General features: G+C 52.4%; 1 protein-coding gene across 1 annotated transcript in view; it reads right to left on the minus strand.

The window, feature by feature from the left end:
• PLEKHD1 (pleckstrin homology and coiled-coil domain containing D1) overlaps positions 2,902-17,554 on the minus strand; it is a 31,896-nt gene continuing 17,243 nt past the window's right edge. The window contains exons 6-13 of the mRNA XM_018054039.1: positions 16,786-16,838; positions 10,319-10,413; positions 8,560-8,653; positions 6,924-7,102; positions 6,297-6,429; positions 5,778-5,922; positions 5,336-5,485; positions 2,902-5,036 (exon numbers count right to left, since the gene is read on the minus strand). Of these exons, the coding sequence (XP_017909528.1) occupies positions 4,867-5,036; positions 5,336-5,485; positions 5,778-5,922; positions 6,297-6,429; positions 6,924-7,102; positions 8,560-8,653; positions 10,319-10,413; positions 16,786-16,838 (1,019 nt within the window). The 3' untranslated portion in view covers positions 2,902-4,866. The remainder of the gene's footprint in view (positions 5,037-5,335; positions 5,486-5,777; positions 5,923-6,296; positions 6,430-6,923; positions 7,103-8,559; positions 8,654-10,318; positions 10,414-16,785; positions 16,839-17,554) is intronic.

The raw sequence follows: 17,554 nt of genomic DNA on the forward strand, positions 1-17,554 counted from the left end.
CATTACTTTACTAGCATGTGAGATGAGTGCAATTGTGCGGTAGTTTGAGCATTCTTTGGCATTGCCTTTCTTTGGGATTGGAATGAAAACTGACCTTTTCCAGTCCTGTGGCCACTGCTGAGTTTTCCAAATTTGCTGGCACATTTTCTTAACTACCTTCCAATTAGACCAAATCTGACACACCCTGGGCCTGAGCAAGTTTCTGTTTCACCATCACAATTCACTGTGGGCTCACTTGGATGCTACCTGAGCACCCACAGGCTGCCCAGATCATGCTGGGTTGGGCAAGATAGGATGTATGGGCCCAAGAATGACATCCATTCAGAGACAGTGGTATCTGTTCATTCTTACCACTTGGAAACAGGCCCACTCCCAGACATCTAAAGCCAACTAGGAGAAATTGGTTCTTCAAATGTCCACCTGGGTGTGCATGGGTGTGGTATAACACTGCAGGTTTGGCTGTCCTGACTCTCTGCCTATCTCATCTCCCCTTCCCTTCCCTAGACCTGGGCTTCCACTCATCACTACCAACTGCTCTGACCCAGAAAGGAGCTTCCCTCTCCATCCTGCTGGGTGAAAGAAGTTCAGACGAAGTTCAGGAAGCACTCCAAGCCCCCAAATCCTGGGCGTAGGAGGTCTTAATAAACTCCCTCCCCTTGTGGTGAATTCTACCTACAACTGCCACCCACATTTCGGTGCAGTCCAGCATTCTATGTGTCCTATGGTTTTATCTCCGGGTGACACTTGATGATCAGGCAGGGAAGTTGCAGTGAATCAGGGCTGCCCAAAGGCCAGGGCTGGACCACGGGGGCTCCAGGAGCTGTCAGTGATTCAGGCAGGGGGTACTTCCCAGAGGCTGGGTCAGAGCCCAGGTGTTTTAGAGATCTCTTGCCTCACCTATTAACATCTTCCTAGGGAAAAGCACTAAAGTCTAGGATGACCATGGCGTTACTGTCCAAACTGGAACACGTGTAACAGCAAAAGTGAAAGTGAAAGTCGCTCAGTCGTGTCCGACTGTTTGTGACCCCTTAGACTATACAGTCCATGGAATTCTCCAGGCCAGAATATTGGAGTGGGTAGCCTTTCCCTTCTCCAGGGGATCTTCCCAACCCAGGGATCGAACTCAGGTCTCCCACATTGCAGGCGGATTCTTTACCAGCTAAGCCACAAAGGAAGTCCAAGAATACTAGAGTAGGTAGCCTATGCCTTCTCCAGCAAATCTTCCCAACCCAGGAACTGAACTGGGGTCTCCTGCACTGCAGGCGGATTCTTTACTAACTGAGCTGTCAGGGAAGCCCACAACATTTGCTGTTCAAATGTTTGCTGGGGGTCATTAATAAATACGCTGGGAAACAGCACATAAAGGGCTATGATGGGGCTTCCCTGGTAGCTCGGTGGGGGGAGTCTGCTTGCCAGCGCAGGAGACATGGGTTTGATCCCTGATTTGCGAGGATCCCACATAGCACGGAACAGGCCCATGTGCGACTTCTGTTGGGTCTGTGATCTAGAGCCCAAGAATCACAACTATTGAGCCCACATGCTGTGATAACTGAAGCCCATGCACCCTAGAACCCACGCTCCACAACAAGAGAAGCCACTGAAATGAGAAATCTGTGCACCGCAGCTAGGAACCCTTGCTCTCAGCAACTAGAGAAAGTGCTCGCAGCAATGAAGACCCAGCACAGCCAAAACTACACAAATAAGTAAAATTACATTTCAAAAAGGGGTATGATGATAGCTCATCCATCCCTAGTGAGGGAATAAATCAAATAGGAGGAGAATCCAGTTATCACCATTTCTCATCCTCCCTTACATGGTGCAAAACAAAACCATAAACCTCTCCTCACCAGAGCAGGTAAAAGGGTCTGTTTCCAGTAGGGACACCAACATGAGCTAATTATCAAACTAGGTACCCTTCACCTGCCTGAGGCTGTTCCCACAGGAGCAGTCATCTCTGTCCCTTCTGTCCCTGCTCAAGTCAGAAGAAAACCTGGTCGACAGCCTGGATGGGAGTGGGGTTTTGGATACATGTATATGTATGGCTGAGTCCTTCGCTGTCCACCTGAAACTACCACCACATTGCTTATCAGCTATGGGCTGTGCTTAGTCACTCAGTTGTGCCCGACTCTCTGAGACCTCACAGACTGCAGCCCGCCAAGTTCTTCTGTCCATGGGGATTCTCCAGGCAAGATTACTGGAGTGGGTTGCCATGCCCTCCTCCAGGGGAATCTTCCTAACCCAGGGATCGAACCCAGGTCTCCCACCTTGCAGGTAGATTCTTTATCTTCTGAGCCATCAGGGAAGCCCATGAATACTGGAGTGGGTAACTACCAGGGAAGCCTGTTAATCAGCTATGCCCCGATACAAAATGTTTTTGGTGTTACAAAAAATAAAAATTAAGAAAAAAAGAAAAGAAAATCCGGCTGACAATCCTTGTTACATAGCGACGACCAGAACCTCATGAAGGGAACAAAGATTTTTGTTATTTATTAAGAAGCCACTCCCTGGAGGTGCAACCTTCCTCCTAAGTAGGACTGCTGCTGCTACTGCTAAGTTGCTTCAGTCATGCCCTTCTCTGTGCGACCCCATAGACGGCAGCCCACCAGGCTCTGACGTCCCTGGGATTCTCCAGGCAAGAACACTGGAGTGGGTTGCCATTTCTTCCTCCAATGCATGAAAGTGAAAAGTGAAAGTGAAGTCGCTCAGTTGTGTGCGACTTGTACCGACCCCATGGACTGCAGCCCACCAGGCTCCTCCGTCCATGGGATTTTCCAGGCAAGAGTACTGGAGTGGGGTGCCATGTCGGACACGTGCGTTTAAATGACCACAAGCAGGGGGTTCCGTAATTCCACATTCAGCCTGCAGGGGGCAACATCTCTTTAGCAATTACCACAATGCGAGTGACACTGCAGGAAACGCTTTTAATCGACCAACGAAACAGGGCTTCGTTTTTGTAAAAAAAATCAGATCAATATATTTCCAGTAATTTTTACCCCTACATATTTTCACATAGAGATGTTACTCTCTTTCTATTTACAGTGCTAGGTACAGAGTAAGTTTTTAACAAATAAATACGTGTGGATTGATCAGTTGTTTGAAGATAATCCAAACTTGCCTGAGGCATGGAAAGTACAGAGTGAGCTAGGAGGAAAAAAATTAGAGGTTGGTGAATATGCATGAAAAATCACTTTCCTCTCTGGTTAATAGTTTGCCCAGGCGGGGAAGTGCATTTGAAAAATCTCTCTCCAAGAGCAAACCATTATTAACTTGATTCTTTAAAAACAAAGAATAAAATAGTCATCTCGGTTGATAAACCATCCTCATTTCAAAGTCCATCTCGCATACATGATAGATCAATGGGTTCCAGGTTTATGCAGGTTCCTACATGTTTAAAGCTTTTACATGGAGACTCATGCCTTTCAGATGCATTGACTCTGAAACTCTTGCACCCCTGCTTCCACCTAGGCTTGGAAGAGACTGGTTGAAGCCCGCCTACCACGGAGAAGGGACCGTTAAGGTTTGTTTCTCCGGCAGCCCTGACAGCAGAGCAGGGCAGCACTCCTGGCCTTGACTGGGCTAGCAGTAGACACGCCCGTGTTTTGAGTCAGTAACGTTCCTTTCCCCACAGAGCAGGCCGCAGGCCCCTGCCCTGCAGCCATTTGTCCGCCTCTCCGACTCGGCTCCGTTTTCTGAGCAGCGGCGGATCAGCACCTTCAATGCCACCAGCATCCCTGAACAGCCTGACCCATGGGGACTCCTTTTGGGGAGAGGCTAACAGACTCAGGCAGTTTGGGACAGAAGGCCCTGCCAGAGAGGATGCCAGGCAGACGGTCTGTCCATGAATGAGGGACACGCAGTCCTCAGTGCCCCCTGGAGGGCAGTGTCTCCCACAAAAGCTGCAGACGGATGTTCCAGCTTCACCCCCGATGACACTGGGCCAACCAACAGCTGCAAGCCTTCTTACAGGCCCAAGCCCCCATCTTCCAGGGCTTGCGGTGGCAGTTGCATGGGGTAAAGCTTCTGCAGGGAGAAGGAGGCAAGGCGATCCGAGCGGGGGCAGCTGAGAGGGAGAGCTCCGGGACCCCGCTGACCAGCTGGGCCTCGGCGGCTGGCCGAGGGAGCCGCCTGCCCGCCTGACCGGGAGTGGATGTTGCAGGATCCTGGCCACCTGCCTCCGCTCCCTGACTTGCTACCTGTCCTCTGGGGTAGACTTCAGCACGGCTGTTGCTGCAGCTCCGGCCCAGGGCCCTCAAGACACATATGCGAGGGATTTGGGGGTCGGAGGGAGTCAAGACTTCCTCGAGGGTGCTGAGGCTGCAGGTGGGGGAGCTCACCTGAGGAGGGAGTGAGTGAGCAGCCTCACAGCCAGGGCCCCCAGGTAAGGGGCCCGTGGAGACTGGCGGGCTACCAGCCCAGAAGGGCGCCGGGCCTCTTTCTTCTCTCCCCCACAGTGTGGTCGACAGAAGGGGCCTTGACAGAGGGTGTCAAAAGCCAAAGGAGGGCTGGGAAACCCTGGGAAAGCCAGGGTCAAGGAGGGTGGCAGAGTCAGAGAAGGGTAGAGGGCGCTTTACCGGGGGCCATGGGCCCTGCCCACCCCACTCCCCTAGTCAGAAAAGTCTCTCCACACCATCAGCCCCTCCTTCACTTTACCAGGTGGCACCCAGCTTGAGCCTGCACAGGCCTGGCCTGGACACAAGGGTAGGATCTGGGGTGGGGGGACGGGGTGGCACCCCTGTCCTCTGAGGGTGAGGCTGGCTCCCCCAGGTGGAGCTCTGGCAGAGAGGAAGTGGGGGGAGTTAAGCCTCCCCCTCCCACCCCTCTGCCCCCAGTGAGGAAGGCCTTGGGGGGCCAGGGGAGGGGTGCCCATCACTTTCCACCCCGGGGAAGCGCGGAGGGCGCTCCAGGCTGCGTGGCCATGATGTGGTAGATGGACTCTCGGAAGCGCTGGTCCCTGCTGAGCCGCTTGGCCACCTCCTTCAGCTCCTCCATGTTGTCGGCTTCCAGCTGGGAGGTCATGAAGGACTGGGACGGCTTCACTGGGGAGATGGTGGCCCCAGGGGCCTGGCCGTGAACAGCCTTCCTGCCACTGGGACACAGCCCTGTCCCCAACCCCCAGCCCCGCCCCACCCCACCCCCCTGCTCCCCATCCTCCCCATGCTGGTCCATGGGCTCCCGTGACCCTGGGGGAAGCCCAAGGCTGGGGCCACAAGGGCTCAGGCCACACTGGCTGACTTCAGGGCTGGGTCAGCCTCCCCACCCTGCCTTCTTCTTGCCCATTGTCACTGACAGCCCATGAGCATCCCGTCCACTGGTGCCCAGGGGTTGCCACACCCACCGTCGTTCCAGGAGGTGCTGGACCGGCGCCGGTGGAAGCGGCAGCTCTTGATGCGGCGAGTGGCCGCCTTGTGGATGTACACCGAGTTCTTCATGATGACCGGCATCTTGGCCTCCAGTTCCGCATTCCGGATACACTCTTCAAAGAACCCTGCAGCCACATTTCCACTGCAACCTCCCCTCCCGGCCGCCCTCCCCTTCCCAGGATCCTGGTGGGCTCCAGAGGGAAATACCCCAACCCCATCCTTTGGAAGATCAGAGTCACCTGCTGAAGGGGGAAGAAACACAGGCTTTGCTACCCCCGCCCCAGATCCAAGAGCCAAAGGCAGCCACGCCGAGAGCATGCCTGAAGGCAGGGCATCTGGAGCAGAAACTCCATCCACACTGGCCTGGACGGCCGTGCAGAGCTCTGGGGCTGGGCTGGTACCGAGGGCAGGGCTTACTCTTCAGGTGGCTCACGTCAGCCCGCATCCTCTCCTCCTTCTCCTTGTTCCGCACCTTGGAGTTGAGCCCTTGCTCCAGGCTTCGCAAGGCCCCTTCTGCCTCCCGCAGACGCCTCTCCAGGTCCATGCGGACCTTCACCTCAGCCTAAGGGCAGAGGCGAGGAGAGGGAAGTGGGTCCTGGTGTGTGTGTGGGGGGGGCAGCTGCCAGTCCCCTGGGAACCTTCTCTGATCACCCCTGGCTCAAGTGGGCTTTCTTGCCTCCGGACTTGGATGGCAGCTATCGCGTTCTGCTTGGTGTCTTATGCCCTCCACCCGATGGCCTGGACTCAGCCCCTGCACTGGGCAGGTGTCTGTAACGATGCCACACAACGCAGGCAGGCTTCGTCTCAGGGCGGCTGCACTGCCCACGCCTAGCTGGTCAGATTGGCAGGCATAATTCAGGAAGTTGCCTGAAGAGGGCAGGGACGTGAGGCGGGCCCCCCCACCCCGAGCACCAAACACTCCCAGTGACCCAGCACCTTGAGCTCGCGCTCAGCCTGCTGCTTCTCCACCGTCAGCTCCTGCAGTGAGTTTTGCAGCGCCTGGGACTGGCTGGAGTAGAACTCCCGCTCCTCCTCCAGGGCCCTGGAGCGCTCCTCATTCTCCTTCATCCTGCCCACCCGGGGAGAGGCGCTCACTCAGGGCCCCACTTGCCAATGGGGCATCTGGTAAGAGGGTGGCTCCTGTGCAGGGAGCTGGCTAGAGAAACCCAGAGACCCTGCTTGGTGAGCCCCAGAGCTGGGCTGGGTCCTGTCCCCCCACCCCGATGGTAATGGGAGTGATGTGGTCAGTGCAAGGAGTCCTGGGTCCAGGTCTTGCTAGTTCTGTGAGCTCAGGAAGGTCCTCCAAGCCTCAGACTCCTCATCAGTCAAAAGCAGCTGGGAGGACCTGTCCAGCCTGTCTATTAGACGGCCCTAATGACTCACACCATTTCAAGTTAGCTTAGGATAGTGAAGGATTGCTTCCCACTTGCCTGGTGGGGAACCTGAGACCTAGGCAAAAGGAAGTGAGTGATCCATCAGATCAAGGCCAACCGGAACCCAAGGGCCCAGGTGTCCCGTTCAAGGAAAGCTGCCCGTGGGCCCAGGGCTTCAGGGCTCCCTCACCGCTTCTCCGCCAGGAGCTTCTCCTCCAAGAGCTGTTGCATCTTCTCCTCGATCTGCCTCAGGTTGCTATGGAGACCCCCGCTGGGAGGCGGCTGCTCGCTCTGATTGGCCAGCGTCTGCAGCTGGTTCTCATTCTCCTCCAGCATCTCCAGGGTTTTCTTCTTCTCTATGGAGAGCTCCTGGCATGAGGGAGGAAAGGAAGCGAAGCAGCCTAAGTCAGATTCTCTGCCTTCACCTGCCTTTCAGTTCTGGCCAGTGAGGCCCTCCTTACTTAATCCTCTGAGGGACACTTAAAATGTCTATTCATCCCTTGAGGTAAAAGGTCAACTAGGATCTCCCTCCTCCCACTGAGGCAAGGCTACTCCTCCATCGAGGGAGTCAGGGGAAAGCCCAGCATGGCTTCCAGGGGACGCAACACCTACTACAATGGGGACCCAAGGCCCAAGGGCGCCACAAGTTTCTGGGTGCTTGTTCCTCCAGGGACAAGTGAGGGAGTGTGTTGGGCTCATGTGAAAAACACCTAACAGGAACCAGCCCAAGAGCAGACTTAGACATTCTTCCCACTTATCAGACTGGGATCTTGTACTACTCAGAAATTCTGGAGTTGAAACTACCCATAAGAACCACCTCCTGTGATGTGGGACAGGGACAGATAAATGAAAGACGCCACTGACGAAGCCCCATCAGTCAAGGGAAAATAGAAGCCTTGCAGTCTACAAGTCTCGAATTTTGTAACCATCACGATCCCCCACAACATCCCAGGCTCACTCGAGGCACTGGACTTGGAGGGACCTTAAGACGCAATCTAGTGATGCCCACCTTTGGAAAACACAACCTCACCTGTTAGGTGCATTCAGAGATGCACTAAGTGCTGTGGGCCCAGAGCTCAGAGCAAATCCCTCCCCTAGAACAGTCAGGGAGGCTTGACTAAGGTGATACTCGGACTGAGTCTTAGAAGGATGAGAGCAACCTCCAGGCAGAGAAGAGGGTGGAGCTCAGTCTGGGCAGAAGGAACAGTGTGGGCAAGGATGGGGAGGATGAAAGACATGGCTTCCTGGGGGCACATGTGCTCAGTGGTCTGAAGCTGGGGTTGGGATATCATGGTGCTGGGAGGGGCAGCAGGGGAGAGGGGACAGGAGGGGAGCAGAGGCTGGGGCCGGAGCAGGCACTTGGCCGTGCTAAAGTGTTTGCACTCTATCCTTGGCACATGCCAACTCCTCCTCCCTCACAATTTCTGGGGAATCAAATGGATTTTCCCTCCTGCTCAATGTCACCCCGGAGCAGCTAAGTGAATGAGTCACAGGAAGGAAGCGGTGGGTCACCCTGCCCCCCTCCCTAATCAGTCCTCCATCTGGTGTAAAAATATAAGCCCTGAAGATGGTGGATTTCTTAAGGCCATAGTCACCATAAAGGCAAACTTGGATTTGCCCTTCTGGGTCCTGCTTTGGGCCTCATGTGTTGGCTGGAGTTCCCAATGGTCCACAGAGATGAGACCCTTTAGATCAGCGCCCCTTCAGGCTCTGTTTTCCTTGCAGATAACCCTCTAGAGAAACACTGTTGGAAAAAAACTGCATCGTGTGGCCCAACCAACCAGCCCGCCTCCTTCCAGGCAACCAGCCCGCCAGGGGCCCCTCACCTCCAGCGTCTTCTGTAAGGACTCTGTGAAGTGTCGCAGCTCCTTTTTCTCTTGCTCCACGCCCTTGAGGCATCTTGCAGTCAGCTCAAGCTCCCTGTGGGGACAGAAGGCAGGGTATGGCAGTGCCCACCCCTCCTAGCTCCGTTGCGGCTTCCACCACACCTCTCTGTATGGCTCAGAGGGCTCTCTGAAGGCCAGCTCCTCACATGGCTGGGTCCTGCCAGCAGCTGTAGGGGCCCTGGGCTGAATGAAGGGGATGCTGGCCAAGTGAGGCTGAAGTCACCTGCTCCAGATACACAGGAACCTGTCAGAGTAAATCCAAGGCCACTCCAAGGGCAGAGAGGACAGCTGGAGAAACAAAAGCCTCACTCCCTGTCTTCCCAGGACAACTCTTGCTAGAATCTACTCACCTTGACATGGGACATGGCTGAGGCCCTTCTCTGGGGTGACAAACTCCTTGCTGCTATTTTAATAAGCCTGGGTCCCCTTCCCCTTGCTTGAGATGTTTTTCCTTTCTGCCCAGTTTTCAAACTTCTACCACCCCTCAAGGCCCAGCTCAATCTAACCTGTTGAAGCCCACAGGGATCACACATATATCTTAATTCCTATAAAACAGGGAGTCTGTGCTACGCCTCTGAGCACCTGTTTGTACATTATGGGAAGTATTATTGATATTTCCTGGGTGTGAGTCTGGTTTTCCCAACCAGATCCTCAAGGGAGGAGACTTATCTTCCATTCCAGGATCTGGCAGAATTATGGAAGTATTACTTCCAGAATTAGCTGGCTATTAGCTGATGAGTTTCTCTGAGCTTCTTCTGCCCCAAAATACATGTCCAGTGACTTTCTTTTATAAGGGTGTTACAAGAAAAATATCCTTCTGGGTTATCACCGATAATCAGTAGTGGTTATGATGGTGACTACAACCAAAACCACCTACAGTACCCAGAGAAGTTATCTCCAAGTTCACGGGTCGACTGCATCAGAATGACCCGGAAAAGTTTTTAAAGTATAGAATTCTGGGTTCTACCTTCAGCAGATTCTATTAATCCTCTTGCGTGTGCTGTTTAGTTGCTCAGCTGTGTCTGACTCCTTGCGACCCCATGGACTTAGTCCACAAGGCTCCTCTGCCCTTGGGATCTTTTCAGGCAAGGATATTGGAGTGGGTTGCCATGTCCTCCTCCAGGGGATCTTCCCGACCCAGGGATCGAACCTGTGTCTCCTATGTCTCCTGCATTGCAGGCAGATTCTTTACCTGCCGAGCCATGGGGGAAGCTCTAATAATCCTCTTAGATGATTACAATGTGCAATTGGGTTTGCAAACCATACACAGACAAAAGAAAAAAGCCCAAGGGACAGGCATCATTAGCCAGAATGTGAAGAGACTGCGCAGAAAAGACAGGGAATGTTGGGGCGGGTCTTGGCCAGGGGTACCTCCAGACCAGCCTGTCCTGTCCGCCCTGGGGTAAGGGAGGTGTGACCCAGCAGGAAGGGCTCGCTGCTGGTGGGGATGTCTGGTTGCAACCTGCCCATGTCTCACACTCCCCCCGGGCAGAAGTGACCCCTTGGTGTGGGGTCTATGGCTTTTTTAGGCCCTCCAAGGCCTGGAGCTTTGGGAGGACGGGTCCAAACTAAGTCACTGGCCAGTGAGGATCTCCTGAGGGAGGCCTCACCAGCCTGGCGGGACACACAGGTCCTACACGTCCTAGCCTGGGCGCACCCTCCTCTCCCAACCCCCGCCCCACCAGGGCACCACAGCCACCTCTTGATCTGTTCCTGCTCCATCCTCAGCTCCTGCACCACCTCCTCAAATTGCTGCTTCTCGGCCTCCAGCACCTGGTTCAGGCGCTCAAGAGCCTGGAGAGATTCAGAGAGGAAGAAAAGAGTCAGCGACAGCAAAGTGGCCATGGGGTGAGGAACCCCCACTCTAACCCAGAGGACGCCCTGGGATTCAGCACAATCTGTACCAGACTTAGAATTAAGCCCTGAGGAGTCCTGATCCCACTCAGTGACACACAGTCTCAGTGAAACCAAGATCTGTGATGCGCTGGGCTCATTTACAACACCCTTGACAAAAGAATATATATACAGACATATAATTGAATCACTTTTGTTGTACGCCCAACACTAAAACAACATTGTAAATCAACTATGCTTCAATTAAAAAAACTTTAACAATAAACAAACAAAACGAAACAAAAACACACTTAGCATGCTGAGGGCAGGGTTTAGAAATTATCCCAACATTAGTTCTTATGACTGGAGTGCGTGCATCCTAGGTTGCTTCAGTCATGTCAGACTCTCTGCGACCCTATGTCAGACTGCTCTGTAACCTGCCAGGCTCCTCTGTTCCTGGGATTCTCCAGGCAAGAGTACTGGAGTGGGTTGCCATACCCTCCTCCAGGGAATCTTCCCCACCCAGGGATTGAACTGGTGTCTCTTAGCCTCCTGTATTGGCAGGTGGGTTCTTTACCACCAGCGCCATCTGGGAAGGCCTCTTATGACTGAATGTTTGGTAAAGAATCTGCTAATGCAGGAGATATAAGAGACATGGGTTCAATCCATGGGTTGGGAAGCTCCCCTGGAGAAGAAAATGGCAACCCATTCCAGTATTCTTGCCTGGAAAATCCCATGGACAGAGGAGCTTTGTGGGCTACAGTCCATGGGGTTGCAGAGTTGGACACACTGAGCATCTGAGCATTCTGCAACATACTGTGATAATTTTAGATGTGTGCTCTGCTGGGCAGCTCCAGTCACTCACACCCTAAGGTGTGTTGGCTGACCCCCAAGCCCTAGAGTGAAATGTGTGGGTGTACAATTCCATTCAAGATCTCTGGAGTGGCATTTGTTAGAAGTGACTAAGAAAAGCCATTCTCAACCCAAAGTCACAGAATAAAGACTTTTTCTCAAGGCATCCAGGAAACAATGAACTTTGGTGGCAGCTTCCCCTGGACTCACCCCCAAGGGAACAGGTGAGCCAGAAAGCCCAGGGCTAGCTGACCCAGGGAACCGGACCAGTTCCTTCAAGTCTGCTGGCAAGCACAAGTATTTTCTCAGCAAGCAGGTGCTCCCCCAGGGGACCTGTATTCCCAGGGTTCAGTAACAGGTAGTATTGGTGGGTACACATCAAGCCAAGGGTGGTTGGAAGCATTTTGTGACAATTGCTTCGTTCCTCCACATTTTATGCTGTGGGAGGATATTATTTCTAGATGCACATACTCTCTTATCTTCTAGTTCTGAATTACGCCCTCATTTTTCACCCAGACAGAGGTTTTGTTCTCAAGGATAATGCAAACCCCAACAGGCAGGTTGGTGGGAGTGGGGGCGCTGCCTATAGGGGGAAATTGCCCTTGGCTTTGAGGAGAATCAGAGAAGGAATAAAATCCAAGGAAAGGGAAGAGTCTGATTCCAAACCCTATGTCCTTCAACCCTCAGCTTCTTACCCAAAACGTTGCTATTTTTTCCCCTTCTAATTATTACTGGCATTTTGGGTGTGGCCCATAAGTGGTCATCCCTGGGGCTGTTCACAGGGCTCTGATGTCCTCGTGGAACACTGCATGGCCACAGTCCACCTGTGAAAGTTGGGGGGCCCCATGGGCCTGGCCGAGGCCAGTGGAACGTGAACAGAAGTGTGTCCCTCCAGGCAGACGCCTTTTACAGACAGGGCGTGACACGCTGTGTTCCCTTCCCTGCCACGTCAGCCAGTGCTGCCGCCAACAGTGGAGCTTCCAGGAGCCTGGGCTTCTCCAAGCGAGGAGGTGTGGAGCAGAGCCCCCCGCTGAGCCAAGCCGCTGAGTGAGAAATAGGCCTTTGCCGTTCAATACCACTATTTTGGGGTTGTGTGTGATGGCAGTAGACACAGCCACATGCAGACATAATATAAATTTATTTAAAATTTTATTCTTGTAGACCTCCCTCTTTTTAATCCAAGAAGAGTTCAGAGCTTCAAAAAGTTTGAAAGCCTCTATTTCCATACATTCTCAGTAGCTGGTATTGTGAATGACGATAAACTTTGATGTGGCCTCAGATTCGTATTTCCTCTCTCTCTCTGGTGGCCTCTACCTGCTGCGGCAGGGCTGTTACAGGCTGGACGCGTCCCTGGGCTTAGACCTGAGAAGTCACAAGGGCACTTGGCTCTGATGGGCACCTGGCTTTTGCTGCTTCAGAACAGATCAAATAGGACCTGACTGGAGGACACCCTCCCACGGTCTCAGCCTCTTGGCCTGGAGAGCCCCATTTTTCCAATACCCCAACTTGCAAATATTTCCCTTTACTTACTATTATTCTGTGATATCTTTTTACAATTGAAAATGAGAGAAAGTAAATTATTAAAACCCCATGGAAATGTCCATACACTGCTGGTGGGAGTGCCAATAGGTACATATTTTTAAAAAGCAGTTGGCCATATGCATCAGAAGGTCTAAAAGTTCTTGCCCTTTGAGTCAGTAATTCCACCTATAGGAATCTATCCTAGGGAAATAATTAGAAAAGTAGACCAAGATTTATATACAAAGATGTTCACTGTGGCGTAATTTATAATAGTGAAACCAGCCTAGATGTCCAAAGTAGAAGATTAATGAACATCACATATGATGAATCAGTGCTTGGTCATTAAAACTGATGCTTTCAAAAAATGTTGAATGATATGGAAAATTGCCAAAGGTATAGTGTTAATGAAGGTAAAATGAAAGATATCATGAAAAAGCCCATAAAACTGAGTATCTAACATGACCCTATTAGGTTTAAAATATATATAAGAATAATCTACAGGAATAAAGACAAAGGAAAAATGCTGAATTGACAGTAAATGTCTATGGAGTTGTAGGGTTAAAGGTAAAACTTGTTTTCTTCTTCACGTTTTCTACAAAGAGCATGATTTCTACCATTATGGGGGAAAGGTCTATATTAAAGAGCAAAAAGAAAGAGAATCTTCTTCCTGGATGCTCACTTCTTTCCCACCTTCCATTTCATCCAGATGATTCTTAAACGATGTCCAAGTGTAGCCCAAAAATGCTGACTGGAGTAATACACACAGTCTAGAAACCTGGAGCAGCTAGAAGCTCCTGTTCATGCAGCCCAAGATGGCACGAGTGAGGCCCCCCCTGCCACAGGCTGCAGTCAGCTGAGACCCACAGCAGCTGAAGTCTTCGTCCACCACATCATGCTCCTGTCAGTGACTGTTGGACTTATTTAAGTTGCCAAAGTATGAGGTTGGAAAGAAGTCGGTAGAAAGCAGTTTCATGGAAAGAAGAGCTTTCAAATAATGGAACAGTAATGCAAAGCTCACCTCTAAAGCTGCCCGTGGCAGAATCACAATCAACACCCATCAGGGAGGTCACCTGAGAGTCTCACCTGAAAGGGAGAGGTCCTTTCCAGCTCCAAGAGTCTGAGTTCTGACTGGGCGCACTCCACAGGCAAGCACCCTGCCTGAAGGGTCCTGGGCATTTCAGATTTCCCGTGTGCCTGCCCACGTGCAAGATTGAGCTCTTACAGTTCAATCAGAAGAGGGAAGGCAGGCCAGCTGCCCTCCCCCAGGGGATGAGAGTGATGGGACCATGCCCAACACAGCCAGGGACACCTGAGGGACCTGTGTCCAAGGAAGGGCATTGTCTTCCGCAGAAACGCAGAACATTGTTTTCTTTTGATTGTGTCTGCACCACGGGGCAGGCAGAACTTCACGGACCAGGGATTGAACCCACGCCCTTTGCAATGAAAGCACAGAACATTAACTACTGGACCACTGGGGCAGTCCTAGAGGCATTATCTTCTGATCTCAGGGCAGAAGAGCCCAGGACGGTGCCCTATGAACTCTCAGCTCATGCCCCTTGAGTTCCTGGCCCTTTCTACCATGCGGAGGATGTCAGAGCTGCACTATCACACAGCGCCAGTTGGCCCGGGCCTTACCGGTCCACAAAGTACCCCCTGCCCTCTGTTTCAGTGAGCCCCGCAGCAACCTGGGAGCCACCCAGGCACAGTCATCACTCTTACCGGAGCAACACAGAGGCAAACGTGCCCACGGTCACAGTCAGTGATAGATTGGTACCAGACCCTGCGTCTCCTTTTAAACCAAACTACCTCTTAAAGATCAGAGAATCTTCAACTTATCACTGCGCCAGGGTACCACATGCCTTCCTAAGTGGCCCAAGCAAGGCACTCCCAGAGCATCTCTGTGACCTGGATGCAGATGGGGAAGGAGAGGGGGGCAGGTGGATCCATAATACAGATGAACAAGGCAAAGAAAGGAAACCCTGGACAGCATGACTCAGTGAGCGATAGTCTCCATCTAGAGCACACAGCTGCCCCGGAAACGTGAACGTGAACACACTCCTCTCCCTCCTGCCAGCCCAGGGCAGCCTTCACCGGGGCACTACCTGGACTCAAGTGAGTCTCACTCACATTTTGTACCTAAACCCCAGGAAATTCACAGCTGGCGGGCCTCCCTCCTTCAGCGTGCTAGGGCTTTAAGCGAGGCCTGTGAGCAGTGGGTCTCTGCTGGCCTCATTTCCTGGCTAAAGACCTAGATAGAGTGTCTAAATTTTCCTCGGGCTGACTGCTGCCCCAGATTTAGCCTCTCTGATGGATAAGTCTGTCTCCCCCTGCCAGTGGCTGTATCTGTCACTCCATCCCATCCCCTGGCTTCCTAAATTACCTGCCTTTAAGTTGCTGACAATCTACCCCGTCTCACTTCTCAAAATGTACAGAACGGTCAAAAGAAAATGCCCACACTCTAATACAGGAGGGACCCATTTGAGAGCCTGATCCTGGGGGCCCACATGTGGCTGGGGGGAGAAGGCTCAATGCCGTCACCACGCCAATCCTCAAATCCGTGCGATCCTCACAAAAATCCTCAGCAGATTGCCTTCTCTGTTTGTTTGGTTGGTTGGGTTTTTGTAATTGACAAAATGACACTGAAGTCCAGCTGGAAGAAAAAATGGGTGAGAATATCTGATAACATTTTGGAAGAAGAAAAATGGGGGTACCATCCTACTGGTTAAAAATCAAGATGCAATGTAAAATTATAAGAATTAAAAATATTAAGTCATTCCACAGCATTACTGAGCGCCCATCCTAGGCCAGGTACTCTGAAAGGCCCCAGCAGTATTCAGGGTGCAACAGTGCCGTGGGGCTTCTTCTTTTTTTTCCCATGATATGCTTCTTGCCTGTCAGGTCTGTTCCCAAGCCCAGGGAGGGTGGTTGGGAAGGGTGAGAGGTTTGTGAGAATCAAGGCAGAGAAGCAGGCACTGAGCCCAGCCCTGAACTTGCCTGGGAGAGATAAGCAACAGGAACCAGGCAAAGAGAAATGGACTAAATCAGGCCCTCCCTCTGTGGGTGTGCCGGGGCATGCCACTCTGCGGCTTGGAGCTCAGGCAGTTCAGTTGTAGGATGGACTCACAGGTAACGATCGAAATACTAACAAACACATATGTTCATTAAGCATGTACTCTGTGCTAAGCACTTTACATATCACATCTCACTTAATCCTCAAAACATACCTGATAAGGTGGGTTCTATTATTATCCCCATTTTTCACATAGGGCTATTAATGTTCAGAGAGGCGGGGTAACTTGCCCAAGGTCACACAGTCAGAAGCAGTGAAGGTCCAATCCAGACACAGACAGCCTGGCTTCAAGTCAGCACTGATAACCACTACCCTACCCTGCCCTTCATGACTCCTCAGAACAGGCAAGGCCCAGGGCTTCATGGAGATCCCAAATAGCGTGGACTTCAGCAGCCCTGGCCTTCATACGAGGCAAGGGTCTCCTTCACGCCACAGACTGCCTCCGGCCAATGCTTGGCCTCCTTAAAACTTGTCTGTTAACATTTAGAGGATGAAGGAACCTCTGATATCTTCTAATCCAGTCACCTTTATCGGGCCAGGAGTCCCTCTGGATGAAAAAGGCCACCTCATCCTCCTGTGAATATCAGTAGTGACAAGAAGCTCGTTGCCTCCTGACACAGCTGATAAAATTTCTGAATGGCCCTTTATTATTTTCCTCCCCGGGGATTGGTAACGAGAAACACACTTCTTGCCAAAAAGCGACAGCAAGTCCCAAGCACTGTCATCCCAGTGGCTTCCCTGCTCTGCCTGTCTGATTTCCCAGCAGGTTGTCTGGGAACTCGTCTCCCCTACACCCTTCCCTAATGCTAGGAACATGGGTCAGTGCACAGCGGCTGTGAAAAGGCCCACAGAGCGGGAGGCGGTGGGGACTGGCCCCAATGTGCCCCTACCTCTCTCTGCTCCCTCTGAAGGCAGAGTTCTTCGGTCTCTTCCATCAGTTTGTCTGCCAAAGTAAGCATACACACTCTCACGAGATGCTCACTGCAGATCCAGTCCTGAGGGGTCACTGCCTCAGGGGTCACGCCTCCATTGCCCCCAGCTCCTTCCAAGGATGAGGTTGGTACTGTTGGCCCCAGGGCCAGCCGGGGGAGCCACTGAGGGGCCAGGAGGGGCCAGCTCCTGGGGCTGCAAACTCTGTGCTGGCCTGATCTGCTGCCCTCCTCTCCTGGCAATGACCTCGCATTGTACGTTCACAAAACAATGACAGCTCATTTTGGAAGCTCAAGTGGGTCTCTGCACCCCGGCGTGCGTGCTGTTAACCTTTGCACTGATGTCTGGCTAGTGAGGCAAGGCAGGTCCTGGGGGCAGAGGGTGTCTAGAGCAGGCAAAGGGGAGTCAATGCTCTGGTCCCCACATGTAAGGAGGCAGTAAGGGAGAGGGTCCCAGGCAAAGGACCAACCTCCCAGACTTACTGTCTTCTTTCTCAAACAGAGCATGCCTACCAGCTAACCTTGTTGGAAAAGACCCTGATGCTGGGAAGAATTGAGGGTAGGAAGAGAAGGGGGCAACAGAGGATGAGATGGTTGCATGGCATCACCTACTCAATGGACGTGAGTTTGAGCAAACTCTGGGAGACAGTCAAGTACAGGGAAGACTGGCGTGCTGCAGTCCATGGCATGCTGCTGTCCATGAGGCCTCAAAGTGTCAGACCCAACTTAA

The sequence above is a fragment of the Capra hircus genome, chromosome 10 (assembly GCF_001704415.2).
Source record: "Capra hircus breed San Clemente chromosome 10, ASM170441v1, whole genome shotgun sequence".
Lineage (NCBI taxonomy): Eukaryota > Metazoa > Chordata > Mammalia > Artiodactyla > Bovidae > Capra > Capra hircus.